This window comes from Nerophis lumbriciformis, linkage group LG10 (assembly GCF_033978685.3).
Source record: "Nerophis lumbriciformis linkage group LG10, RoL_Nlum_v2.1, whole genome shotgun sequence".
Classification (NCBI taxonomy): Eukaryota; Metazoa; Chordata; class Actinopteri; order Syngnathiformes; family Syngnathidae; genus Nerophis; species Nerophis lumbriciformis.
The window spans coordinates 5,081,665-5,100,629 of record NC_084557.2 but is presented as its reverse complement, the minus strand read 5'-3'; the positions used below and the strand labels follow the sequence as shown (position 1 = coordinate 5,100,629).

General features: G+C 44.7%; 2 protein-coding genes across 2 annotated transcripts in view; both read left to right on the top strand.

Moving 5' to 3' along the window:
- The first annotated feature begins 126 nt into the window (after window positions 1–126).
- rcn2 (reticulocalbin 2) lies at window positions 127–18,454 on the top strand. Its single transcript, XM_072913899.1, has 9 exons — window positions 127–217; window positions 579–722; window positions 806–908; window positions 6,277–6,464; window positions 6,548–6,661; window positions 6,724–6,817; window positions 12,123–12,262; window positions 12,340–12,497; window positions 17,941–18,454. Exons 2-8 carry the CDS (start codon window positions 579–581, stop codon window positions 12,481–12,483), a joined length of 927 nt encoding a protein of 308 aa, XP_072770000.1. The 5' UTR covers window positions 127–217; the 3' UTR covers window positions 12,484–12,497; window positions 17,941–18,454.
- Window positions 18,120–18,965, top strand: part of pstpip1a (proline-serine-threonine phosphatase interacting protein 1a) — a 54,915-nt gene continuing 54,069 nt past the window's right edge. Inside the window, exon 1 of the mRNA XM_061970393.2 lies at window positions 18,120–18,239. Within this exon, the coding sequence (XP_061826377.2) occupies window positions 18,120–18,239 (120 nt within the window). The remainder of the gene's footprint in view (window positions 18,240–18,965) is intronic.

The following is an 18,965-nucleotide window of genomic DNA, read 5'->3' as shown; positions in this document are numbered from 1 at the left end:
GTACGTTTATGACAACAGTGTTTAATGTAACACATGCATTCTTTGTGGCTCGCTTATTGATCCCCGAAAGAGGTCAGGTCTTTGATTTACGAATTGACCTGTGATGTTTTGGTATTAATACGTCGTCACAAAATATTTTTGTGTGAAATTCCAAACCGGAAATACAACTCGTCTTTAGGAGCAGCGAGTCAAACCTTGATGGTGACAACTTCTCACGGTAATGCAAATATCACATTATTAAGAGTATTCGAGTAGTTGACTATGCCTGAATAGTTTAGATAGCAATCTTTAATATCACATTATTAAGAGTATTTGAGAAGTTGACTATGCCTGAATAGTTTATATAGCATCTTTAATCCTTCTCCTTTCTGCCTTTTGGAGTCATTTAACATAATCTCACACTTTCCTAACAATCACAGTTAACCTAAAGCGAATGTTTTTTTTTTAATAATACAAAACTACTAAAGTGCCTTGCGTTGTTTTTTTTAAACACTGATGATAAAATTCTCTACACATTTTATGTTGTGAAGCTGAACTATGCAGCTTCCTGGCTTCTTTAATGTCGTATCTCCCGGCAGATGGCGCCCCCTGCTGTAACGGCGGTGGTATTGCTGGTGCTCCACTTAGTTTTGGGACTCAGCTCTCACCAACATCTTCATGAAGACCATGTGGAACATCAGCTGAACTCCGAGCATGATATGAACGTCCTGCTGGGAGAAAAGGTCACTAATGACTTTTTATGTCCATAAAAAAAAAAAAAAAAAAAAAAATTGTGACTTGTCGCTCATTGTTGACGCCATTGTAGGACACGGAAACGTTAAAGAAACTAAGCCCGGAGCAGCAGAGGGAAAAGATGATGGACATCGTAAAGAAGATTGACACAAATGCTGACAACAAGCTAAGTGCAGGTAAGATTGTGTTGACTGCTTTAATTATATCTAAAGAGGACGGTGCCTTGGTTGGAAAGAGGCTGATGCAATAAACTGCTCAGTCAGCAGTAAATACCCCCGATGTAAACAACAATATTTATATTCACAGTAACAGCTGAGTGCTGCAAGAAACATGGTAAAGCAGGGGTGTCAACTCATTGTTATTGTGGGCCCCATCGCAGTTATGGCTTCCATCAGAGGGCCACATGTAAACAGTGTATATACAGTGGGGCAAAAAAGTATTTAGTCAGCCACCGATTGTGCAAGTTCTCCCACTTAAAATGATGACAGAGGTCTGTAATTTTCATCATAGGTACACTTCAACTGTAAGAGACAGAATGTGAAAAAAAAATCCAGGAATTCACATTGTAGGAATTTTAAAGAATTTATTTGTAAATTATGGTGGAAAATAAGTATTTGGTCACTTCAAACAAGGAAGATCTCTGGCTCTCACAGACCTGTAACTTCTTCTTTAAGAAGCTCTTCTGTCCTTCACTCGTTACCTGTATTAATGGCACCTGTTTGAACTCGTTATCTGTCTAAAACACACCTGTCCACAGCCTCAAACAGTCAGACTCCAAACTCCACTATGGCCAAGACCAAAGAGCTGTCGAAGGACACCAGGAAAACAATTGTAGACCTGCACCAGACTGTGAAGAGTGAATCTACAATAGGCAAGCAGCTTGGTGTGAAAAAATCAACTGTGGGAGCAATTATCAGAAAATAGAAGACATACAAGACCACTGATAATCTCCCTCGATCTGGGCCTCCACGCAAGATCTCATCCCGTGGGGTCAAAATGATCATGAGAACGGTGAGTAAAAATCCCAGAACCACACGGGGGGACCTGGTGAATGACCTGCAGAGAGCTGGGACCAAAGTAACAAAGGTTACCATCAGTAACACACTACGCCGACAGGGAATCAAATCCTGCAGTGCCAGACGTGTCCCCCTGCTTAAGCCAGTGCATGTCCAGGCCCCTCTGAAGTTTGCCAGAGAGCACATGGATGATACAGCAGAGGGTTGGGAGAATGTCATGTGGTCAGATGAAACCAAAATATAACTTTTTGGTATAAACTCAACTCGTCGTGTTTGGAGGAAGAAAAATACTGAGTTGCATCCCAAGAACACCATACCTACTGTGAAGCATGGGGGTGGAAACATCATGCTTTGGGGCTGTTTTTCTGCTAAGGGGACAGGCCGACTGATCCGTGTTAAGGAAAGAATGAATGGAGCCATGTATCGTGAGATTTTGAGCCAAAACCTCCTTCCATCAGTGAGAGCTTTGAAGATGAAACGTGGCTGGGTCTTCCAGCATGACAATGATCCCAAACACACCGCCCGGGCAACGAAGGAGTGGCTCCGTAAGAAGCATTTGAAAGTCCTGGAGTGGCCTAGCCAGTCTCCAGACCTCAACCCCATAGAAAATCTGTGGAGGGAGTTGAAAGTCCGTGTTGCTCGGCGACAGCCCCAAAACATCACTGCTCTCGAGAAGATCTGCATGGAGGAATGGGCCAAAATACCAGCTACTGTGTATGCAAACCTGGTAAAGACCTATAGTAATCGTTTGACCTCTGTTATTGCCAACAAAGGTTATATTACAAAGTATTGAGTTGAATTTTTGTTATTGACCAAATACTTATTTTCCACCATAATTTACAAATAAATTCTTTAAAAATCCTACAATGTGAGTTCCTGGATTTTTTTTTCACATTCTGTCTCTCACAGTTGAAGTGTACCTATGATGAAAATTACAGACCTCTGTCATCATTTTAAGTGGGAGAACTTGCACAATTGGTGGCTGACTAAATACTTTTTTGCCCCACTGTATATATATATATTAGGGTTGTACGGTATATAATATATAGATTAATGTATAGAATAATTTCGCCACACCTAGTGTGTGTGTGACAATCATTGGTACTTTAACTTTTAACTTTTATCCATCCATTTTCTATCGCTTATTCCCTTTTGGGGTCGCGGGGGGCGCTGGAGCCTATCTCAGCTACAATCGGGCGGAAGGCGGGGTACACCCTGGACAAGTCGCCACCTCATCGCAGACAATTAAATGGTGTTGTACCATATTCTAATGAGGTGGCGGGTCCATCCATCCATCCATTTTCTACCGCTTATTCCCTTTTGGGGTCGCTGGAGCCTATCTCAGCTACAATCGGGCGGAAGGCGGGGTACACCCTGGACAAGTCGCCACCTCATCGCAGACAATTAAATGGTGTTGTACCATATTCTAATGAGGTGGCGGGTCCATCTATCCATCCATTTTCTACCGCTTATTCCCTTTTGGGGTCGCGAGGGGCGTTGGAGCCTATCTCAGCTACAATCGGGCGGAAGGCGGCGTACACCCTGGACAAATCGCCACCTCATCGCAGACAATTAAATGGTGTTGTACCATATTCTAATGAGGTGGCGGGTCCATCCATCCATCCATTTTCTACCACTTATTCCCTTTTGGGGTCGCGGGGGGCGCTGGAGCCTATCTCAGCTACAATCGGGCGGAAGGCGGGGTACACCCTGGACAAGTCGCCACCTCATCGCAGACAATTAAATGGTGTTGTACCATATTCTAATGAGGTGGCGGGTCCATCCATCCATCCATTTTCTACCGCTTATTCCCTTTCGGGGTCGCGGGGGGCGCTGGAGCCTATCTCAGCTACAATCGGGCGGAAGGCGGGGTACACCCTGGACAAGTCGCCACCTCATCGCAGACAATTAAATGGTGTTGTACCATATTCTAATGAGGTGGCGGGCCCATCCATCCATCCATTTTCTACCGCTTATTCCCTTTTGGGGTCACGGGGGTCGCTGGAGCCTATCTCAGCTACAATCGGGCGGAAGGCGGGGTACACCCTGGACAAGTCGCCACCTCATCGCAGACAATTAAATGGTGTTGTACCATATTCTAATGAGGTGGCGGGTCCATCCATCCATCCATTTTCTACCGCTTATTCCCTTTTGGGGTCGCTGGAGCCTATCTCAGCTACAATCGGGCGGAAGGCGGGGTACACCCTGGACAAGTCGCCACCTCATCGCAGACAATTAAATGGTGTTGTACCATATTCTAATGAGGTGGCGGGTCCATCCATCCATCCATTTTCTACCGCTTATTCCCTTTTGGGGTCGCGGGGGGCGCTGGAGCCTATCTCAGCTACAATCGGGCGGAAGGCGGGGTACACCCTGGACAAGTCGCCACCTCATCGCAGACAATTAAATGGTGTTGTACCATATTCTAATGAGGTGGCGGGTCCATCCATCCATCCATTTTCTACCGCTTATTCCCTTTTGGGGTCGCTGGAGCCTATCTCAGCTACAATCGGGCGGAAGGCGGTGTACACCCTGGACAAGTCGCCACCTCATCGCAGACAATTAAATGGTGTTGTACCATATTCTAATGAGGTGGCGGGTCCATCTATCCATCCATTTTCTACCGCTTATTCCCTTTTGGAGTTGCGGGGGGCGCTGGAGCCTATCTCAGCTACAATCGGGCGGAAAGCGGGGTACACCCTGGACAAGTCGCCACCTCATCGCAGACAATTAAATGGTGTTGTACCATATTCTAATGAGGTGGCGGGTCCATCCATCCATCCATTTTCTACCGCTTATTCCCTTTTGGGGTCGCGGGGGGCGCTGGAGCCTATCTCAGCTACAATCAAGCGGAAGGCGGGTTACACCCTGGACAAGTCGCCACCTCATCGCAGACAATTAAATGGTGTTGTACCATATTCTAATGAGGTGGCGGGTCCATCCATCCATCCATTTTCTACCGCTTATTCCCTTTTGGAGTTGCGGGGGGCGCTGGAGCCTATCTCAGCTACAATCGGGCGGAAAGCGGGGTACACCCTGGACAAGTCGCCACCTCATCGCAGACAATTAAATTGTGTTGTACCATATTCTAATGAGGTGGCGGGTCCATCCATCCATCCATTTTCTACCGCTTATTCCCTTTTGGAGTCGCAGGGGGCGCTGGAGCCTATCTCAGCTACAATCGGGCGGAAGGCGGGGTACACCCTGGACAAGTCGCCACCTCATCGCAGACAATTAAATGGTGTTGTACCATATTCTAATGAGGTGGCGGGTCCATCCATCCATCCATTTTCTACCGCTTATTCCCTTTTGGGGTCGCGGGGGGCGCTGGAGCCTATCTCAGCTACAATCAAGCGGAAGGCGGGTTACACCCTGGACAAGTCGCCACCTCATCGCAGACAATTAAATGGTGTTGTACCATATTCTAATGAGGTGGCGGGTCCATCTATCCATCCATTTTCTACCGCTTATTCCCTTTTGGGGGCGCTGGAGCCTATCTCAGCTACAATCGGGCGGAAGGCGGGGTACACCCTGGACAAGTCGCCACCTCATCGCAGACAATTAAATGGTGTTGTACCATATTCTAATGAGGTGGCGGGTCCATCCATCCATCCATTTTCTATCGCTTATTCCCTTTTGGGGGCGCTGGAGCCTATCTCAGCTACAATCGGGCGGAAGGCGGGGTACACCCTGGACAAGTCGCCACCTCATCGCAGACAATTAAATGGTGTTGTACCATATTCTAATGAGGTGGCGGGCCCATCCATCCATCCATTTTCTACCGCTTATTCCCTTTTGGGGTCGCTGGAGCCTATCTCAGCTACAATCGGGCGGAAGGCGGAGTACACCCTGGACAAGTCGCCACCTCATCGCAGACAATTAAATGGTGTTGTACCATATTCTAATGAGGTGGCGGGTCCATCCATCCATCCATTTTCTACCGCTTATTCCCTTTTGGAGTCGCAGGGGGCGCTGGAGCCTATCTCAGCTACAATCGGGCGGAAGGCGGAGTACACCCTGGACAAGTCGCCACCTCATCGCAGACAATTAAATGGTGTTGTACCATATTCTAATGAGGTGGCGGGTCCATCCATCCATCCATTTTCTACCGCTTATTCCCTTTTGAGGTCGCTGGAGCCTATCTCAGCTACAATCGGGCGGAAGGCGGGGTACACCCTGGACAAGTCGCCACCTCATCGCAGACAATTAAATGGTGTTGTACCATATTCTAATGAGGTGGCGGGTCCATCTATCCATCCATTTTCTACCGCTTATTCCCTTTTGGGATCGCGGGGGGCGTTGGAGCCTATCTCAGCTACAATCGGGCGGAAGGCGGCGTACACCCTGGACAAGTCGCCACCTCATCGCAGACAATTAAATGGTGTTATACCATATTCTAATGAGGTGGCGGGTCACCTTTTTTAAATAATTTTTTAAAGCATTTGCAAAGATGTCTAACTGCTTGATGCTGACCACTCATGTTACTGCCATCTTGTGGCGGTAACACAAACTACACATCATATTGCAGAGGAGATCACAGTGTGGATTCAGCTGGTCTACAGAAAATACGCCCTGGATGACGCAGAGGAGCGCTTCCCCGAATTTGACGTGAACCAGGACGGTGTGGTGGCATGGGAGGAGTACAACATGGCCGAGCTGTTTAGTTTGGACGAAGGCCCCGTTGCGGATGATGCGGAGCGAGAGTCCATGAGACACGTATGTTGGCGCACCTAAACAATCACCAGTCCATAGAAACACTGACGTGACCTGGTACTGACCTGACCTGGTACTGGCCACAGCTGCACCTGAAGGACAGGAGGCGCTTCGACTCGGCGGATGTGGACGGCACACCCGGCCTCAACGTGACCGAGTTTTTGGCCTTCACCCACCCCTCCGAAGTGGACCACATGGCGGTAAAAGCGATTAAATCTGTGTGCAGTTTGACTAGTCACATCTACCGGTCTTCTCGTGACAGGACTTTGCCATCGAGGATGTGTTGAGTGAATATGACACGGATCACGATGGACTGATCAGCCTGAAGGAATTTATTGGCGATCTTCGACGGGACGGTGAGTAAGATTTACTGCCTTGTCAAAAAGTCAGTGTTCAAAAACAAGAAGAAAAAAAACACAAAAATTTGGGGTATTTTATTTGAACTAAAGAAAATTATCTGCCAATAGAACAAGAAAATTTGGCTTGTCAAGACTTTCCAAAACAAGTAAAATTAGCTAACCTCAATGAACTCAAAAATATCATAAAATAAGTATATTCTCACTAACAACAAGTGCACTTTTCTAGGTAGAAAAAAAAATGTTGACCCTTTTTCCTTAATATGTTGAAAAATATTCTTAATTGAAGTAAATGGTAGTGCCATTATCTTGACATAATGATATGCGCTCTGCATTACATTTCTCGAAACCAGCAAACCTATACTAAAAACGAGTTTATTGTTATTAATGGAAAGGCAACAAGGCAACCGCTTGTTACTCTCGGGGTCTCCTAGCCGCTCAGGCAAATCTTATGGTCTAAAAATGCATTTTTCCATGGATAACATGACATCATCGCGCCAAGTGTGGGCTCTTTCAGTCAATTAGTGCGCGAGGAATATATATGTATATATTAGAGATGTGCGGTTTGCGGACACAACCGCGGAGTCCGCGGATTATCCGCGGGTCGGGCGGTTGAAATAAAAAAAAATTAGATTTTATCCGCGGGTCGGGTCGGGCGGTTGAAATTTTAAAAAAATTAGATTTTAAATAGATTCAGGCGGGTGGCAGTTAAACCAATTCGGAAATATATATACATAGTTAAATGTTACCCACATACGAAAAACGAGCAGGCACCTGCAGCATGCCACAACAGAAGAAGAAAAAAAAAAGAGATGGCAACGCCGGCAGCAAACGTGGTACGCGACAAACTAAAAAAGGGAATACTAAAGACCAGGGAAAAAAAGGCCAGAAAAGTTCAGCGTGGACTCGTTTTTATGAGGTTGTAAATCAGGATGATAGTAATGCTGGCTACGTGATTTGCAAGAGCTGCGACGCTGTTTATGTCTACGGCAGTCACAAAACCGGGACATCTAACATGGTGCATCACATTTGTGCAAAACCCCGAACCTCCACAAACACCCTGAGCATGAGCAGTTTCGTCCGCCGTGATCCCAGAAGAGTGCCACAGGATGTTAAAACAAGACAGAACGCAGCTGCCTGCAGCAGTTTGAGTGGCGCGAGCGCGCTTGGAGGTGCGCTCAGCGCGGCTCCCAGATGATTGCGCACTGGTGTGCGTCTGGGCCGTGACAGCGTGGCACGCATCGAATGTCTCTGCTACATTGGATCAGTCTCCTTTCTTTAACAGGCAAAAGCTTTATAACCTCACTAATGCCTTGCATCGTCTATATTAGATATATAACAACGGGCGGGTGGCGGATGGCGGGTGGGTGCGGTTTCGATTAAATGTTAGTTCGGGTGGATGGCAGATGGTTGACGACTTTTGTGATGCGGTTGCGGATGAAATAATTGCCTATCCGCGCATCTCTAGTATATATATATATATATATATATATATATATATATATATATATATATATATATATATGTATATATGTATGTGTGTGTATATATATATATATATATATATATATATATATATATATATATATGTATGTGTGTGTATATATATATATATATATATATATATATATATATATACACACACACACACACACACACCCCGGCCCCCAGCCACATTTTTTTAATTGTAATTTTGAAGAATTTACCTGAATGTGCATGAACTATTTCTGTTCAAAATAGTTAGAAATGTCACATGTTAAATGTTTAAATATTAACTGTCAGTTTACTGTACTACTATATGAGTACGTGTTTTCTATTGTTTCATTGAAAATAACAGCAAAGTCCATTTGGCCGTGCCAGCAATCGGAGGGTTGCTGGTTACTGGGGTTCAATCCCCACCTTCTACCATCCGAGTCATGTCCGTTGTGTCCTTGGGCAAGACACTTCACCCTTGCTCCTGATGGCTGCTGGTTAGCGCCTTGCATGGCAGCTCCCGCATCAGTGTGTGAATGTGTGTTTGAATGGGTGAATGTGGAAATACTGTCAAAGCACTTTGAGTACCTTGAAGGTAGAAAAGCGCTATGCAAGTATAACCCATTTATCATTTATTTATCTATGACTATAAGTCGCAGTTTTTTTCATAGTTTGGCCGGGCTCCAGTGCGACTTATATATGTTTTTTTCCTTTTTTATTATGCATTTTCGGCAGGTGCGACTTATACTCCAAAAAATACGGTATGAGACACAATTGTGTCAAAGTCATGATTTCTTATTTCATGCTTGAAATAAGAAATTATTACCGTATTTTTCGGAGTATAAGTCGCTCCGGCCGAAAATGCATAATAAAGAAGGGGAAAAACATATATAAGTCGCACTGGAGTATAAGTCACATTTTTTGGGGAAATGCATTTGATAAAAGCCAACAGCAAGAATAGACATTTGAAAGGCAATTTAAAATAAATAAAGAATAGTGAACAACAGGCTGAATAAGTGTACGTTATATGAGGCATAAATAACCAACTGGTATGTTAACGTAACATATTATGGTAAGAGTCATTCAAATAACTATAACATATAGAACATGCTATACGTTTACCAAACAATCTGTCACTCCCGATCGCTAAATTCCATGAAATCTTATACGTCTAGTCTCTTACGTGAATGAGATAAATAATATTATTTGATATTTTAAGGTAATGTGTTAATTTCACACATAAGTCGCTCCTGAGTATAAGTTGCACCCCCGGCCAAACTATGAAAAAAACTGCGACTTATAGTCCGAAAAATACGGTACTTTGAAAAAGTCGTTTTATACTTGTGAGTAGTGATAATAATAATAACTGGGATTTATATAGCGCTTTTCTAAGTACCCAAAGTCGCTTTACATGTAGAGCCCATCAATCATTCACACCTGGTGGTGGTAAGCTACTTTCATAGCCACAGCTGCCCTGGGGTAGACTGACGGAAGCGTGGCTGCAATTTGCGCCAACGGCCCCTCCGACCACCACCTCATTCAATTCACCGGTGTGAGTGGCACCGGGGGCAAAGGGTGAAGTGTCCCGCCCAAGGACACAACGGCAGCGATTTTTGGATGGTAAGAGGCGGGGAGCGAACCTGCAACCCTCAGGTTTCTGGCACGGTTGCTCTACCCACTGCGCCATGCCGCCCCATGATGGGTTGATGAGGCGTCATGAAGCGTTTTGACACATTGCAAAACTGTATTGATACTGTGTCACTAAATACTGACATCTGCTGGATATTAAAAATCCCTACAGGCAACCTATGGACCGACTCAACTGACACTGATTTTATGACCTAGTACAGGGGTAGGGAACCTATGGCTCTAGAGCCAGATGTGGCTCTTTTGATGACTGCATCTGGCTCTCAGATAAATCTTAGCTGACATTACTTAACAGGATAAGTACTGAATAATTCCGCTGGTAATCACAGTGTTAAAAATAACGTTGAAAATATAAAACATTCTCATGCATTTTAATCCATCCATCCGTTTTCTACCGCACTTGTTCAAGAAGTCGCATTAATGGTAGGAAGTATTTTATTTATTATTGGTTAGCTTCAGAATAACAATGTTATTAAAAATAATGAGAGACTTATTATACTCTAAAAATGTTGGTCTTACTTAAAAATGCACGCATTTACCGGTAGTTGTATTCAGTGTTAAGACAAATATTATATGGCTCTCACGGAAATACATTTTAAAATATTTGGCTTTCATGGCTCTCTAAGCCAAAAAGGTTCCCGACCCCTGACCTAGTATATACAATAATATAAACCAAGTCATTGTATTGCATTTAGGATTATTTCAAATCTTCATTTAAATAAAAATATATTTGTATCTTTTTTAGATACAGTCAATAAATAATGTGAACATGTATCATAACATGGAAATCTAAGAGAACGTGTTGTGAATGCGGATGCTTGTGGACTGGGAATTTTTTTTTTTTTTTACACTTTTTTTATTCCAAAAAAACAGTTTTTCCAACGTGTTAAATTTTAGACGATTTCTCTTCTTAGTTATTATTTTTCTGGTTGTAGAAAAGACCCGCTCACAGGGCACAGAGGAGGCGTCAGTGCGACACAGTTCGCGTATCGGTCACGTGACCGAAACAGCTCATGATCGGTCACGTGACTTTCTAAAAGCGGTACGCGCACCGACACAGGGTTTTGCTCTATGAGCTCGACGCATGCGCCGATGCATCGGTGTTGCCGGACCCATCACTACTTGTGAGTGTTGATGACACAGCTTTGCAACAGTTGATATTCTAGTTCCAAGCATGTTTTACTCAATATAGGTCATCAAATCTCAGCAACAAGCTGTAATATCTTACTGAGATAACTTAGGACCAAAACACTAAAAACAAGTAAAACACTAACATAAAATCTGCTTAGTGAGAAGAATTATCTTATCAGACAGAAAATAAGCAAATATCACCCTTATTTGCATACTTGCCAACCCTCCCGGATTTTCCGGGAGTCTCCCGAAATTCAGCGCCTCTCCCGAAAACCTCCCGGGACAATCATTCTCCCGAAAATCTCCCGAAATTCAGGCGGAGCTGGAGGCCACGCCCCCTCCAGCTCCACGCGGACCTGAGTCCGCTTTCCCACAATATAAAGAACGTCTACAGTAAAGTAGTCCGTCTGCCGTAAACAGCAATGTTGTGACACTCTTAAACAGGACAATACTGCCATCTAGTGCATTTGATGAAAGCACTTTTGTGCGTGCCACACAGCAATGCATCATCAGAGAGGGTGTTCAGCATGGTTAGAAAGATAGTGACAGAGAATAGAACAAGGATGGACAATTCAAGCCTTAACTCAACAATGAGTAGATGAGTGTTATGTGTGTGTATATGTGTAAATAAATGAACACTGAAATTCAAGTATTTTTTATATATATATATATATATATATATATATCCATCCATTTTCTACTGCTTATTCCCTTCGGGGTCGCGGGGATATATATATATATATGAAATACTTGACTTGGTGAATTCTAGCTGTAAATATACTCCTCCCCTCTTAACCACGCCCCCGCCCCAACCACGCCCCCCGCACGCACCCCCACCTCCCGAAATTGGAGGTCTCAAGGTTGGCAAGTATGCTTATTTGAGATATTTAATCTTACTTAGATTTCAGTTTTTGCAGTGTATAGTTTATATAATAGTTCATGAGTATTTTGTAACATATTTGAGACATTTTCAATATTTAAGGACAGATCAAATCGAGTTTAGAACCTTACAAATCGATTTGGGAAACTGACCTGAACACATGTGGTGTTTCAGAGGACGCACCTTCGCAGTGGGAGGTTGAGGAGACGGTGCGCTTCAAGGACCTCTACGACCAGGACCAGGACGGCAGGTTGAATCGAGAGGAGCAACTGCGCTGGATCGCACCTAACAGCTACGGATCTGCCCGGGAAGAAGTAAGACGAGTCAGGCGGTCATCTCGTCTCAATTAATATCCTTGATGTTTTGTTTTTTCCCCCCTCGCCGTGGTCAGGCTCTCTACCTCATCAAAGAGATGGACCAGGATGAAGACGGGCAGATCTCCGCGGACGAAGTGTTGAAGAACCAAGACACCTTCCTGCACAGTGAAGTCACCGACTACGGCAGACACCTGCACGAGTCACACGATGAACTGTAACGCCATCATTCTCTAATAGATGTTATTTGTAAGAACACTTTACATTGAGCAAACAACCTCAAAGTGCTACAGTGCATTTAAAAAACAAAAACAACACTAGAACCACAAATAGCTGCCCCCAACAAGTAAAATAAATAGTAAAAAAAATAAAAACTAGAACAGCCTAATAGCTAGAACTAGCACACATACACTATATTGCCAAAAGTATTTGGCAACCCATCCAAATGATGAGAATCAGGTGTCCTAATCACTTGTCCCGGTGTATCAAATCAAGCACTTAGGCGTGGAGACTGTTTCTACAAACATTTGTGGGCCGCTCTCAGTGATTTCCAGCGTGGAACTGTCATAGGATGCCACCTGTGCAACAAATCCAGTCGTGAAATTTCCTCGCTCCTAAATATTCCAAAGTCAACTTTATTATCAGAAAAGTGAAGAGTTTGGGAACAACAGCAACTCAGCCACTAAGTGGTAGGCCACGTAAACTTACAGAGAGGGTCAGCATAGTGCAAAGACTTTCTGCACAGTCAGTTGCTACAGAGCTCCAGACTTCATGTGATCCTCCAATTAGCCCACGTACAGTACGCAGAGAGCTTCATGGAATGGCTTTCCATGGCCGAGCAGCTGCATCTAAGCCATACATCACCAACTCCAATGCAAAGAATGGGATGCAGTGGTCTATTCAGGTGTACTGGAGAGGAGGCTACGCCGGATAGTCGAACCTCGGATTCAGGAGGAACAGTGTGGTTTTCGTCCTAGTCGTGGAACTGTGGACCAGCTCTATACTCTCGGCAGGGTCCTTGAGGGTGCATGGGAGTTTGCCCAACCAGTCTACATGTGTTTTGTAGACTTAGAGAAGGCATTCGACCGTGTCCCTCGGGAAGTCCTGTGGGGAGTGCTCAGAGAGTATGGGGTATCTGACTGTCTGATTGTGGCAGTCCGCTCCCTGTATGATCAGTGCCAGAGCTTGGTCCGCATGGCCGGTAGTAAGTCGGACACGTTTCCAGTGAGGGTTGGACTCCGCCAAGGCTGCCCTTTGTCACCGATTCTGTTCATAACTTTTATGGACAGAATTTCTAGGCGCAGTCAAGGCGTTGAGGGGATCCGGTTTGGTGGCTGCAGGATTAGGTCTCTGCTTTTTGCAGATGATGTGGTCCTGATGGCTTCATCTGGCCAAGATCTTCAGCTCTCACTGGATCGGTTCGCAGCCGAGTGTGAAGCGACTGGGATGAGAATCAGCACCTCCAAGTCCGAGTCCATGGTTCTCGCCCGGAAAAGGGTGGAGTGCCATCTCCGGGTTGGGGAGGAGATCTTGCCCCAAGTGGAGGAGTTCAAGTACCTCGGAGTCTTGTTCACGAGTGAGGGAAGAGTGGATCGTGAGATCGACAGGCGGATCGGTGCGGCGTCTTCAGTAATGCGGACGCTGTATCGATCCGTTGTGGTGAAGAAGGAGCTGAGCCGGAAGGCAAAGCTCTCAATTTACCGGTCGATCTAAGTTCCCATCCTCACCTATGGTCATGAGCTTTGGGTTATGACCGAAAGGACAAGATCACAAGTACAAGCGGCCGAAATGAGTTTCCTCCGCCGGGTGGCGGGGCTCTCCCTTAGAGATAGGGTGAGAAGCTCTGCCATCCGGGGGGAGCTCAAAGTAAAGCCGCTGCTCCTCCACATCGAGAGGAGCCAGATGAGGTGGTTCGGGCATCTGGTCAGGATGCCACCTGAACGCCTCCCTAGGGAGGTGTTTAGGGCACGTCCGACCGGTAGGAGGCCGCGGGGAAGACCCAGGACACGTTGGGAAGACTATGTCTCCCGGCTGGCCTGGGAACGCCTCGGGGTCCCACGGGAAGAGCTGGACGAAGTGGCTGGGGAGAGGGAAGTCTGGGCTTCCCTGCTTAGGCTGCTGCCCCCGCGACCCGACCTCGGATAAGCGGAAGAAGATGGATGGATGGATGGATGGGATGCAGTGGTGTAAAGCACGTCGCCACTGGACTCTAGAGCAGTGGAGACGCCTTCCCTGGGGTGGTGAGTCACGCTTTTCCATCTGGCAATCTGATGGACCAGTCTAGGTTTGGAGGTTGCCAGGAGAACGCTACATTTTGGACTGCATTGTGCCGAGTGTGAAATTTGGTGGAGGAGGAATTATGGTGTGGGGTTGTTTTTCAGGAGTTGTTCCAGTGAAAGGAACTTTGAATGCTCCAGGATACCAAAACATTTTGGACAATTCCATGGGATGGCATATGGCGTCACATTAGTGCCAAAAATCCGAGCGCATAAAAACTGTTATCGCGCGCTGATTCTCCACTCCGTGCGCGCGCGCGACACCCTTTTGCGCGCGCGCGGTGCCTTTCTGCGCGCTCTCTGTGTACTCCTGGCATCTCTCCTCGCGCTGTCATGTTTCTTTTTGGCACTTTGGGGGCGGGTATGCTTAGACGGCCCCTTCTTTCTGATTGGTCAGGCGAAAAATGCTGAAAAATGCTCAGAGCCAATCAGAAGTATAGCAGGGCGGGTCATCGTCAATATGTATCAAGATTTACGGAGGAAGAAGTGGATAAAAAAAATGTCGCGCGCTGATGAAGGTTATTTCATACCACATAAACACAATACAGGGTAATACAAAATGTGACCCAAATAAATAATAAGACAACAAACACCATAATCACATCTTTCAGCCAGAACTGGTCCACCAGCAATGACATCCAACCATAACATTATTTTACATTTTCACTTCTTCTTGAACATTTGTTTTCTAATTTATGGAATTTCTTTTGATTCAGCCATAAAATTAATGAAATAATCTTTGAATTTTGTTTTTAAAATGTTAAAAATAGCTTTTAATAATGTATTCTGAAACAGTTTAAAATAATCAGAGAACTGACTAACACTGACCCTACACAACTATGTTGCATAATTAAGTCGTTTTTTTTTTAAAGCGAAAGAGGTAATTTCAACAGGTACATCATCCTATGTCATATCTACATGTAATAAGATTTGTAACAAGGCAAACCGTTTGTAAATTGGTCGAAAATCGAGCAAGTTATGGTAATTTAATTAGTACATGTACCATTGACATCAATGTAATGATTGAGGCTAGATGTCCGAGGTAAGATGACCAGAGGTGGGACCAAGTCATTGTTTTGCAAGTCACAAGTAAGTCTCAAGTCTTTGCCCTCAAGTCCGAGTCAAGTCCCGAGTCAAGACAGGCAAGCCCCGAGTCAAGTCCAAAGTCAAGACTGGAAAGTCTCAAGTCAAGTCCTAAGTCCTGCATTTTGAGTTTCGAGTCCTTTCAAGTCCTTTTAACCACAGACTAATATATTAACACAGATTGTGTATGCTTTTCAAACGCTGTATTTATTTATTAAAACAAGTGCATTTTAAATTGCAGGAAAGAAAATTGTGCTGACATTGCACTTTATAATAGCACTATTAACCAGTCATTTTAAACATTAACTCATTCCTTTACAGAACAAACACATTGAAAAATAAAGTGCAAATGTACTTATTTGTACAAAAGTGTTAACATTGAAAAAACATGACATATACGTGAACATAACAAAAAAGTTGTACTTTTTATATGTCAGGGCCCTATGCTGCATTGCATTTGCAAAAGACCAAATTAGCCAAGAGTCTGTCAGTCATTTGTGCACGATGGGGGCGTAGTATGATGCCACCATGGCTGAAAACTCGCTCCACTGGAGCACTGGAGGCAGGCACTGCCAAGACTCTCATGGCCACTCGGAACAGTGAAGGAAGAGTCTTCATGTTCAATGCCCAGAACAAAAGGGGGAGAGAGTTGTTTTGGGTTGGTGCACTACTTGTAAGTGTATCTTGTGTTTTTTATGTTGATTTAATTAAAAAAAGAAAAGAAAAAAAAATTATTTCTTGTGCGGCCCGATACCAATCGATCCACGGACCAGTACCGGGCCGCGGCCCGGTGGTTGGGGACCACTGAGGTAAACAACCATCAGTATGTCAGAAAGCTAGCTAAAACGGTACACATATTCATAATATAGTATACATTTTAACTGACCTTTATTTTACTATTTTTGTCTTTTTTTAGGTGGCTAAAATACGCGGTGCTGCTGACCGCCGTCTAACGTTACGTGTGATATATTGACTAACGTAACCCTGCTTAAAAAAAATCACTGAACAAAAAGTATGAATAAGGTAGTGAACTGCAACAGATTCCCGTGTTTGCAATAACGTTATAACGTTAGCAGTGAGTTTACAGCCTCACTGATTTAACTACACAGCAAATAAAAGTCACGTTACTTAGCCAATAAACGTTATCTTACATTCAAAACTTACCGTTCTTTGTGCAACTTCAAATGCCGGACGAAGTTGGAAGTTGTTGCCTCTCCATCAGTAATTTTCGAACCGCATGTGTTGCATACTGCAAACCGTTTTGTGTTGACCACCTCGTAATTTTTATACCCAAACGAAATTATTTTAGGTATCATTTTTTGTTCACTGGCGTGTGGTTTGGACATGTCTTCTTCGTTGGTTGTCCTGCAATTTGATTGGATGAATGCTGTGTGATGAAAACAAAGTAGATCTAATTTGATTGGCTGTTGTACTGAGACCACACCAGCTGACACACGCAACGCTGATAGACAAGTACACAATGACAAATACGGAGCGCTCCCGAATAACTTTTTCATCTTTGGGTTTTGGGGAAAGTAGCAAGTCATGTCAAGTCATGTCAATTCAAAAGGCTCAAGTCCAAGTGAAGTCACAAGTCATTGATGTTAAAGTCTAAGTCCAGTTGCAAGTCTTTTTACATTTTGTCAAGTCGAGTCTAAAGTCATCAAATTCATGACTCGAGTCTGACTCGAGTCCAAGTCATGTGACTCGAGTCCACACCTCTGAAGATGACTACAACGTTGCTACGCTGGAGAATGATTGGTCATATGAAAAATGCTCACAGCCAATCAGAAAGGAGGGGCCGTCTAAGCATACCCGCCCCCCAAAGTGCCAAAAAGAAACATGACAGCGCGAGGAGAGATGCCAGGAGTACACAGAGAGCGTGCAGAAAGGCGCCGCGTGCGCGCAAAAAGGCACCGCGCGCGCGCACGCAAAAAGGCACCACGCGCGCGCACGAAGTGGAGAATCAGCCATAATGGCACTTCAAGTCATATGTGAGTCAAGGCAGGTGGCCAAATACTTTTGGCAATATAGTGTATATCTAAAAAAAGGCTTTTTTAAAAAGAAAGGTTTTTAAGCCTTTTTGTAAAAGCATCCACAGTCTGTGGTGCCCTCAGGTGGTCAGGGAGAGCGTTCCACAGACTGGGAGCGGCGGAGCAGAGAGCCCAGTCTCCCATTGTTCAGAGCTTTGTCCTCGGAGGTTAGCCTGTCCGGAGCGGAGGTGTCGTGTGGAGGATTTGGGGTTGAGCAGTTCTTTGAGGTAGAGGGGGGCATTTCCATGGAAGCACTGGTGGTTTAGTAGGGAGACTTTGTATCTCTCATTTACTTTCACCTGCACGAGTCACATGATGAACTGCAACGCCATGATTTACTTTGAGGTCAGGCCGGGCCTCCACATTGGAGAAGTATATGAAACACTTGACAAGTATTTGCTTAAAAAGTGAACTACCAGTCCGTCATGGTAGCGGCTGCTCACGTGCTTCCTCTTTTTCAAACAAATGAGCGAGCTGCAGTTGACTCGACTCATTTCCTGCATCCTTTCACTCGCGGTGTCAACCTGGCCGTCGCAACGTGCGCCGCACTTCAGGATGGACTTAGACTTTAAGGATGCCTTTTGGGTGAGACTATTTTGTCATTTTTGTCAAAAAATGTTTTGCTTTGCTGAACACTGAAGTTAATGAGTCACTCCAGTTGTGATGATCTCTGTTTGTTTGACCACCGGCACTCAGAATGTTGCAATGTGGGGAATTATCATGTCATTTTGTAACACTAACACATCCTGGGAGAGGATTCTCTTTTTAACCATTTTTCAGAAGTAAAACTCAAAACTTTATAGAGATTGTAGTTTTTTTTGCCATGCATTTGTTCCCTTCTTTCATGAAAATATTATTTTTTTCCACTTTTGTCAGGTTTGAAACAGAATACTTTACTGGTAATTATGTTATTAAAATGTTTTCTAATTTTATCTGGCGCCCACCTCCAAAGACATGCACCTGGGGATAGGTTGATTGGCAACACTAAATTGGCCCTAATGTTGTCTGTCTATCTGTGTTGGCCCTGTGATGAGGTGGCCACTTGTCCAGGGTGTACCCCGCCTTCCGCCCGAATGCAGCTGAGATAGGCTCCAGCACCCCCCGCGACCCCAAAAAGGGACAAGCGGTAGAAAATGGATGGGATGGGATGGATGGATCCCTAAACAAAGTTAGATTTCAAGACAGAATTTGAACATGCAGTACAGACCAAAAGTTTGGACACACCTTCTCATTCAATGTGTTTTCTTTATTTTTAACCGGCGTGGCGCGGTTGGGAGAGTGGCCGTGCCAGCAACCTGAGGGTTCCTGGTT